At 39.6% G+C, this 9,601-nt stretch overlaps 2 protein-coding genes across 3 annotated transcripts; both read left to right on the plus strand.

Moving 5' to 3' along the window:
• Positions 1–331: 331 nt before the first annotated feature.
• LOC111776953 (fructose-bisphosphate aldolase 1, chloroplastic) lies at positions 332–3,624 on the plus strand. Its single transcript, XM_023656377.2, has 6 exons — positions 332–596; positions 1,263–1,532; positions 1,602–1,711; positions 1,779–1,869; positions 2,792–3,061; positions 3,149–3,624. The coding sequence occupies exons 1-6, from the start codon at positions 426–428 to the stop codon at positions 3,425–3,427; spliced, it is 1,191 nt and encodes a 396-aa protein (XP_023512145.2). The 5' UTR covers positions 332–425; the 3' UTR covers positions 3,428–3,624.
• A 1,069-nt stretch (positions 3,625–4,693) lies between these two features.
• On the plus strand, positions 4,694–8,744 carry LOC111776706 (NADH dehydrogenase [ubiquinone] 1 beta subcomplex subunit 9). Of its 2 annotated transcripts, XM_023656029.2 has the most exons (6): positions 4,705–4,882; positions 4,981–5,022; positions 5,929–6,010; positions 7,267–7,322; positions 7,931–7,998; positions 8,459–8,744. In XM_023656029.2, exons 1-5 carry the CDS (start codon positions 4,751–4,753, stop codon positions 7,967–7,969), a joined length of 351 nt encoding a protein of 116 aa, XP_023511797.1. In that variant the 5' UTR covers positions 4,705–4,750; the 3' UTR covers positions 7,970–7,998; positions 8,459–8,744. The 2 variants fall into 2 exon arrangements, with proteins under 2 accessions (XP_086974427.1, XP_023511797.1); XM_087118301.1 differs by lacking the exons at positions 7,267–7,322; positions 7,931–7,998; positions 8,459–8,744 and adding an exon at positions 7,104–7,217 and having other exon boundaries at positions 4,694–4,882.
• Positions 8,745–9,601: the final 857 nt, after the last annotated feature.

Below are 9,601 nucleotides of genomic sequence, written 5' to 3' on the forward strand. Positions count from 1 at the left end.
AGCTATCCACCGTTGTTTAAATTGATCACAAATCTCATCAAATCCTCTAATTAAACCATAGCCATTGAATCTCCTCTCTCAAATAAGAGAGAATCAGAGCCTCATATTTTAAAAAATGATGCCACTAAATTAATAGATTTTGTATTTTATTTGTAATTTTAAAATATTTTAATAATTAAAAAAAAAAAAAAAAAAAACATGTGGAACAGTGGGCAGTGCCAAGTCAGCAAAGTTATCATCCACGTGGCAGAGCAATATTTGAAGGTGCACAATGGCCTCAAGCTGGCAATCTTGAATCAAACACAATGCAAGTATAAATACAGAGAGAAGCCTTCCCGTTTGCGTCCACGCGGCAGCAACCAGATCAGAGACCGTTGGTGAAGGAGCAACAAAGATAAGATTTTTCTGCTTCTTCTTCTTCATCAATGGCGGCTGCTTCTCTCAAATCCTCCCCTGTTCTTGACAAGCTCGAGTGGGTCAAAGGCCAGTCTCTCCGGCAGCCATCCGTCTCCGCCGTCCGCTGCCACCCCACCACCGCCCCCTCCACCCTCACCATCCGTGCCTCCTCTTATAGCGATGAATTGGTCAAAACAGCTGTAAGTATAATTTGTTGGATGATGAAAGTCGGGCTAATTTAGGGAATGATAATGGTTTAAATAAAGAATACTCTCTCTGTGAGACCTTTTGGGAAGCCCAAAGCAAAGCCATGAGAGCTTATGCTCAAAATGGACAATATCATACCATGTTGAGGAGTTTGTGTTCGTTTAACATGGTATCAGAGTCATGCCCTAAACTTAATCGTGCCAATAGATTGGTAAATCCTCAAATATCGAACAAATGACTCCAAAAGAAAAGGAGGCTAGTCAAGCCCTAACATGGTATCAGAGTGATGCCCTAAACTTAATCGTGCCAATAGATTGGTAAATCCTCAAATATCGAACAAATAACTCCAAAAGAGAAGAAAGACAAGCCTCCTCGAAGGCAGTCAAAAATGACAAAGATTCCAAAGGAGCCGAGCCTCGATTAAGGGGAGGCGCACTTTGTGACTCCAAGGAGTCGAGTCTCGATTAAGAGGAGGCGCACTTTGTTCGAGGGGAGGTGTTGGATGATGAAAGTCGCACATCGGCTAATTTAACAAAGAATACTCTCTCCATTGGTGTGAGGCCTTTTGGAGAAGCCCGCTCAAAGTAAACAATATCATACCATTGTGAGAGTCGTGTTCGTCTGACATAATTCATTCTAGAGCTGGTGGGTTGTTGCAGAAAACGGTGGCGTCGCCGGGCCGGGGGATATTGGCGATGGATGAGTCCAATGCTACCTGTGGGAAGCGTTTGGATTCAATTGGGTTAGAAAACACAGAGGCGAACCGTCAGGCTTACAGAACTCTGCTGGTCACTGCACCAGAGCTCGGCAAGTACATCTCCGGTGCTATACTTTTTGAAGAGACGCTCTACCAATCCACCGTCGACGGCGAGAAGATTGTCGACGTTTTGGTGAAGCAGGGCATTGTTCCGGGAATTAAAGTTGATAAGGTAAGGGCATTGGTGGTAGTTTTGCTCTTTTTCACAGCGTTTTTGTTTGCTAAAATGGTGTAAAAACAGGGGTTGGTGCCACTTCCTGGTTCCAACAATGAATCATGGTGTCAAGGACTCGATGGCCTTGCTGCTCGCGCTGCTGCTTACTACCAACAGGGCGCGCGTTTTGCCAAATGGTATCCGATTGTCTTCTTGTTCTTTGCAATTTGGTCATTTGGTAAAGCTAACAATGGTGATTTGCAGGCGCACGGTTGTGAGTATCCCCAATGGTCCATCGGCCCTGGCTGTCAAGGAAGCCGCTTGGGGCCTTGCTCGCTACGCTGCAGTTTCCCAGGTCTCAACAAATCAAATCCCTTTTATCTTTTAACGAAATTGTGAAATTCCTAAGAACGAAACACAGTTTGTAAAGGTGTAGAAACCTATTCCTACAACGGGTTTTGGAAATTTTGAAGGGAAGCTTGAAAAAGAGAGCCTAAAGAGAATAATATTTACTCGGGTGTGCTTGAGTCGTTGCAAATGGTACTAGAGTCAGACACCAAGTGATGTGTCAGAGAGGAGGCTGAGCCCCAAAAGGGATGGACATGAGGCAATGTGCTAGCAAGAACGCTGGCCCCAAAGGAGGATGGATTTGGTTGGGTCCTATATCGATTGGAGAAAGGAACGAGTGCTAGTAGAACATTGGCCCTGAATGGGAGCAGATTGTGAGATCCCATATCGGTTGTGGAGGAGAACATTACACTTTTTATAAGGGTGTGGAAACCTCAAGGACGCTGGGTCACCCCATATCGATTGTGTAAGATAACGAAACACCATTTATAAGGGTGTGAAAACCTCAAGGATGTTAGGTCATCCCTATATTGGTTGTGTAGGAGAACAAAACACCCTTTGTAAGAATGATAACCTCAAGGATGCTGGACCACCCTCATAACGGTCGTGGAGGAGAATGAAACACCCTTTATAAGGTAGAAAAACGTCAAGAACGTTGGCCCCAAAGGGGTGGATTTAGTGGGGGTCCCACATCCATCGGAGAAATGACACTGGCCCCGAATGGGGAGGACTGTGAGTTCCCATATCGATTGTGAAGGACAACGAAACACCAGTTTATAAAGGGTGTGGAGATCTCCCCTAACATACTCGTTCTAAAAACCTTAATGACCATATCAGCTAGCTAACATCGGCTTGCGCCGTTACAGAAACCCTAATGGATTTAAGGTGTTTTTATATTGATTTTGGATTGGGGTTTTGCAAATTGGCAGGACAATGGATTGGTGCCGATTGTGGAGCCAGAGATCCTGCTGGATGGAGAGCACGGAATCGATAGAACCTTCGAGGTAGCACAGAAAGTTTGGGCAGAGGTGTTCTTCTACCTTGCAGAGAACAATGTCCTGTTCGAAGGAATTCTTCTGAAACCAAGCATGGTAACTCCAGGAGCAGAGAGCAAAGACAAAGCCAGCCCTGAAAAGGTCGCAGAGTACACTCTGTCTCTTCTCAAAAGAAGAATCCCTCCAGCAGTTCCTGGAATCATGGCAAGTCATTAAAACAGAGCTTCAAATTTTAAGGTTGATTACCTTAACGAGCTGACTCTGAGTTGTGTTTTTGTCGCTGTGGGACAGTTTTTATCAGGTGGGCAATCGGAGGTAGAGGCCACATTGAACTTGAATGCGATGAACCAAGCGCCAAACCCATGGCATGTGTCGTTCTCGTACGCCAGAGCTCTGCAGAACACGTGCTTGAAGACATGGGGTGGGCGGCCGGAGAATGTGAAGGCCGCACAGGATGCTTTGATTTTAAGAGCCAAGGCAAACTCGCTTGCGCAGCTTGGGAAGTACACTGGTGAGGGTGAGTCCGCTGAGGCTAAGGAGGGAATGTTCGTCAAGGGCTACACATACTAAGGCTTTATGATGGTGATGGTTCATGGCGATTTGAAACGAACTGGGAAGTGTTTTTGTGTAATCTTAGCAGCGTAATGAAGTTTTTGTGGATGGTTTTAGATTAATCCTATGTAAGATGCTTGAATGAACCTTGTAATTCAACAACAAAGAAAGCTGCATCCATTGTTTGAATAACAAAGATAATCCTTTAATCACAAGGTTCGGTTCAAGAAGGGAACGAAACATTGTTGTTTTTAAAGGTGTGGTGTAACCACCTAGATCCACCGCTAGCAGATATTGTCCTCTTTGCTTCTCCTTTCGGGGTTCCCCTCAAAACTTTAAAACGTGTCTGTTAAGGGGAGGGTTTCCACACCTTTATAAATGGTGGTTTGTTTTTCTCCCCAACCAATCTGGGACATCACATTTGGAAACCTCTTGCTAGTAAATGCGTTTTAAAATTGTGAGGTTAACGACGATATGTAATAGACTAAAGTTGTTACTAGTGCTTGAGCTGCTACAAATGGTATCAGAGTTAGGTTTCGTGCGATGTGCCAACGAGAACACTAGACCCTCGAGGGAGTGGATTTGTGAGATCTTACATTGGTTGAAGAGTGGAACGAGTACGACACTAGACCCTTGAGGGAGTGGATTGTGAGATCTTACATTGGTTGGAGAATGGAACGAGTACGCTAGGCCCCTAAGGAGAATGAATTGTGAGATCTCGAATCGGTTGGAGGGGATCAAAACATTAGGGTATGAAAACTCTCCTAACATAAACAAACATTGGAAAAACCACGGACAAAAGGACCCGATTTTAGAAATCTTGAAAGAAAAAAAAGACCAAAAGAACAATATCTGCGGTGGGCTTGAGCCATTACGGTATATGACCCCAATAAACTAAACAAACACGGGAAAAACCACGTACCAGGTACGGTTTCATATACATCTCTCAGCAGAATGTCATGAGGTTCAACTAGTTCAATACGAACATGTCTCGTAGCAAGTTTGTTACGCACTAAGAGATGTAACCGTATTGAAATTAAATAAATTTTATTATAAATAAACTAAAATAACAATTGAAATTAAATTTTAAAATTTTCAAAAATATATTTTACCCAAATTTTATTATAAGATAGGGAGAATTGTAGGAGAGTGAGGAACCCTTCAGCAATGACGGCGTATAAACGTCCCGTTTTCTCTAACTCCTTTCTTCCGTTCCTTAATCCTCGTAAAACGGTGCGTTTTGGGAATCAAAATCGTTAAACGGCGTTATCTCCGTCCCAATCGAAGTCCACAACATTTACAAAGCCATCTACAGAGGGGGGAAAGAGGAAGAAGAGAGAAATGAGCTTTTCGTCGACGGCGGGATATTTGGCTCGGCGAGCCGCCCAGAAGGAGAGGGTTCGGATCCTTTACCGGCGAGCACTTAAAGACACTCTCAATTGGGCTGTCCATCGCCATCTCTTTTATCGAGATGTATACGGTTTTGTCCATTTCCATTTCTCTGTTCTGACATTTCTTCGATCCTAAACTGATTCGGTCTTTTTTGTTCTTCTAATCGTCCATCGTTTCAGGCGTCGGACCTCCGGGAGAGATTCGATGCAAACAAGCACGTGGTTCGTTCTATGTCTGTTCCTTTAATTTTGTTTTGATCGTTTTTTTTTTTTTTTTTGTTCTTTTGTGTGTTTTCGTTGATTTGAAAATTTCTGCATTGCGACCTCTTATGAGTTAATTGACCTAGGGATGTGGATATGAACCGATGAAATAATTTTTTGTGCGGCTAGATTGATGTTGGAGTAGACTCTACCCTTACTGAGTGGATTTTTCTTACAAGCATTTTTCGTTCAAATTGTCCTGCGTTACTTGATGGAACATTGAAATGTGGTTTGTAATGATAGTTTGGATGAATGCTTGTGGTGCTTTGGTCCTTTTATTCTCTGGGATTGTTGATTGATCCTTCAATTTCGTCTGCTTACTACATCCGGAAAAGCGTGGATTTCACAAAGAAATGTTATGATATCTGGGAATCAAATATCACCATTTTCCTCATTCAAATCATGTCATGTTGGAAGTTGTATAGGACGTCCCATATTTAAGGATTATATTGCCTCCAATTTGTGTTTCAGATAAGCAAACATTCTCCCATAGGAATTATTTTCCTGTTAAATTTAACAACTCTGTTGGTTTTCTTATATATATCCAAAGCTCTCTCCTGATCCACAGAGTTAAAAAGTAAAAAAATAAAGTTTGAAGATTGATATTGGAAGGAAGTGAGAAACTACGGAGAATTAACTTGAAATTATACTTGAAACTTCAGAGCTTTGAGGGGTCTTGTTAAACTCAGCATCGGACTAAAATATTCAATTATGTCCTGGGAAATTGGGTCAAAACTAAAATCTGAGATCAGAATTTCAAGCCGTGGAAGGTCTACGAATATAGACTGACATGATTTTAGTTAGCACGCATTGTTTTCTATGTTATTGATCTATTGCTTATGGATCCTTTTTTGGGTGGATTTGCAGGAAGATCTTGACAGAATAGATAGGATGATAGCTGATGGAGAAGCTTCTTATAATAAGTGGCGACATCCTGATCCCTATATCGGTAAGTACACTCATGAATGAATTGATCATGTGGCAGTTCATAAAAGTAAGGATGCAAAATCAAATGCTGTTACTACGTAACATGTTAATGACGAAATTATCCTCTTAAGTTCTTGGTCTTCTACTTTAATCTGACCTGTAGATAACAGGCATGCTTTCCGTTGATTTGAAATGCCACTAAAGTGTTGATTTTCCTTCCTCTTTGAATAATAAAAATTGTATTGCAGAAACAGTATGAACAAAATATTGCGAGTTTAATTAAAAAAACCTATGGTTTTTATCCATTTTAAGAGTCAGTTTAGTAGGTTGGAATTATAGTAACTAGGCACAAAATTTGGATTTTCCTTCAGGGATGTTTCTCGATTGTAAACACAGAATGGAGAACACCCGTTGGATGGGATGGGGGGGTAGAGATCCACGCCTAAAACGAAGCAAACTACAATATCAAAGCCTTCCAATCATTTGTAATCATGAGTAGGCTATAATTACAAAAGAGTTTCTTCTGGTTTGAACACCACCAAGCAGTATGCTACTATGCTGTACATTTCTCCAAAAAGAATCCACCAAAGATGGCCAATTTTCAAAGGTTCCATGAATTCTCTCTTTCCACATCATCCACAAAATAGCCCTCACCGCACAATTCCATAAAATTTTTGCCTTCCTCTGACAGGACTTCCCTCCTAGGCTCTCCATCAGCCACCCATCAATCTTCCAAGGGAAACATTCAGCCAAATTTAAAACCTGAAAGAAGGAAAATCGTGTTGAATGGGAAAATGGGCAGTAGGGCAGGATGTGATCCAAAGACACTCCCTCCTTCAAGCACAAACAGCAAATAGATGGAGACTCCCTCTGCAGCTTATCTGAAGTATTAAGGCTTCTATGCATGACCAACCAAATAAAGACATGAACTTTTTGCGCCCTTTTTTTTTTCTTCCAGTTGTAGTCCACCATGGAAGTTTTAAATTTAGCATTCAACTTAATCAGGATAGTTGGTAATGAAATAGGGAGTGTGATGGTCTTTTATGAGTTTGGAACAAGAAATTCTTAATACTTCGGATAAGCTGCAGAGAGTGATGGTCTTCGTTAAGCTGCAGGCATGCTTATGTCAAAACAATCTTCCCCCAGTTCCCAGATGGTTGCCAGCACCCACCTAAAACTTTAAAGTATAATTCATTGTTTGTTATTTCAATTCTGCTTAGATCAAGGCTATGCATGCCGTTATTAATCCTAATTTTTTATTTTTCTTTTACTCTGTAGTTCCTTGGGCTCCGGGTGGTTCTAAGTTTACGCGAAACCCAACTCCACCTCCGGGGGTAAGTTTTCTTTAGAAGATTGTTCTCATATTTTTTTTTTTCATAAGAATTTCATTCCTTCTCTTTACATTTTTTTTAGACATTATTTTTTTTTTTAATTCTTGCATATATCTTTTTTTTTTTTATTGCATTATCTGTTCTATAGGTTGTACAATTGTGTCCCTAAGAACGGTATAGCATTAACCACCTCATTCTCAGTGCTTTTTAATAGAGGTCATGATATTCAGAGTACACAATAACTATAATGATTTGTGATTGGCTTATTGGTCAAATGAAACGTATACTAAAACCACAGTTTTGAAATATGTTTGTTTTAACATGGCATTTTTTTCCCCCAAAGATGAGCACTAGTGTAAGCGAAGGTTCCTTTCCCCTATTCCTGGAAGGAGCACGTGAAAATGGAAAAGTGGAAATTCTTTTCCCAGCGATTAGAGCATAGGAACGCAGCTCCATACTCTTTATCTTTTTTCTTCTTTGGCTGTTTTAATCTTATCATGTGCTTCGGGCTTGAGTTCTCTACTCTTTGCCCCTTTGATAATTTTTTATTGCAATTTTTAGAGTGTAATCTCATCAGTCAAGATGACACCAACATTAATGAAATTATGCAGATCGAGATCATATATAACTATGGGCGGGAAGATCACTGAAATCTTCGTTATCATGGTAATAAATAAAGGTAAGCTTACATTTGGCTGCTGATAAATGCCTGTTTTACTCGATCTGGATGAAACTCAAATTGGCTTGTAACTGGCTATTATGCTATTCTTGTATTTTTATTTTATTTCTTGCTTATACTCCCATGAAGAGTTTGTATCTTTTGAGCCTTAGTCCTTTTACATTTATTCAATGAAAAGTTTTGTTTCTTGTTCAAAAAGGGAGAAAAAGTGTGTTTTGTATGTGATGCCGACCAGATAGTGTATTATTGTAGGGAGATTATGGTAAAGCGGAGTGAATCTTGAGAAGCGAAAGAAGTTTGTATACTCTGAAAAAGTTAGTTTGTTGTTTTGAAGTTTCTAAAGCAGACCATCTACGCAATATTACAGTCAACAATAATTTTCAACATACAATGACTCTAGTTTTGGACATACTTTTTCCTTGTAGCTCTAATGTGGAAAGCAACGTTTTGAGTATTGCAGGTTGAAATTGTTCGTGGGCTCGTCAGAGTCGATGATGATAAAGCGAGCCCTTTGATGTGTAAACTCGAATGAACACAAATTATAGTGTGATTCCTTATTGATTTGCTTTCTTCTTATTGCTCAGATATGCAAATTTGACATAGAAAAATCACCATTGGAACGATGTGTGATGCTGCAACTTTTGGTTAATTATCCATCCTTTGCAGGATGAGCGGTTTGGCTGATTGCTTGTCATTGCATCAGATGTTTAAATAAATAGGAAATGCTTTAGCAATTGAGAAGCTAATTTCATTTTTATTGGGCATCGGTGCTCTTAAAAAGTTGAGCATGGATGATGGGATGTGGTTTTGAAATAGTGAAAATCAATTTTATGATGAAAAATTGCTCAAACTACTAATTTGAATATTATACATTGAAGGAAGACTCTGAATCAACTATAATAATTCTCTGTCATTCTACAATGGTTTAAGAATGGATGATTCATCTTAACCAGTCATTGTTGATCTACAATCAATTATGACGATTTTTTATTGGAAAGGTTGAACAGGATATACTTTCTAGCACGATCTAGAAAAGGTACATGAAATGTACTTTTGGGGTCATTGATGTGTTTATAATTATGTTGGTAAAGGACATTTAGTTAAAATAGAGTTTTACTGCGGGAAACCAAAATAAATTGCACTATATGATCATGCAAGTGTGTGAAAACAATGTTGTAGATGAAATTGAGATGAAAATTAAGTTTGAATGAGAGAGGAGAGAGAAGAATCAATTGCTATTAGAATCACGGATGACTCAAATGAAACTACGTCACAAATTCAAAAGAAAGAAAAAAAGAAACGGTACTATTCACAAATTCAAAAACGGTACTATTCACAAATTCAAAAAAGAAACGGTACTACTCACAATTCAAAAGAAACGGTACTATTTACAATTCAAAGAAAGTGTACATAAAACAGATTCAAAAATTACAAGCTTAATGTAGTCAACTATCCTCCTTTCTCGCTCATCATCGTTCCTTTGAAGTTTCGATACTTTCACTTACATTATTGAGTTCATAATATTGATCTAGGTTAGGTAATGGACCAATAAAAAAATGATTTTTATATTCGAAACCCATTAGAAAGAAGAGACAGTAGAAAT

Source organism: Cucurbita pepo, chromosome 16 (assembly GCF_057944985.1).
Source record: "Cucurbita pepo subsp. pepo isolate OVF chromosome 16, ASM5794498v1, whole genome shotgun sequence".
Lineage (NCBI taxonomy): Eukaryota > Viridiplantae > Streptophyta > Magnoliopsida > Cucurbitales > Cucurbitaceae > Cucurbita > Cucurbita pepo.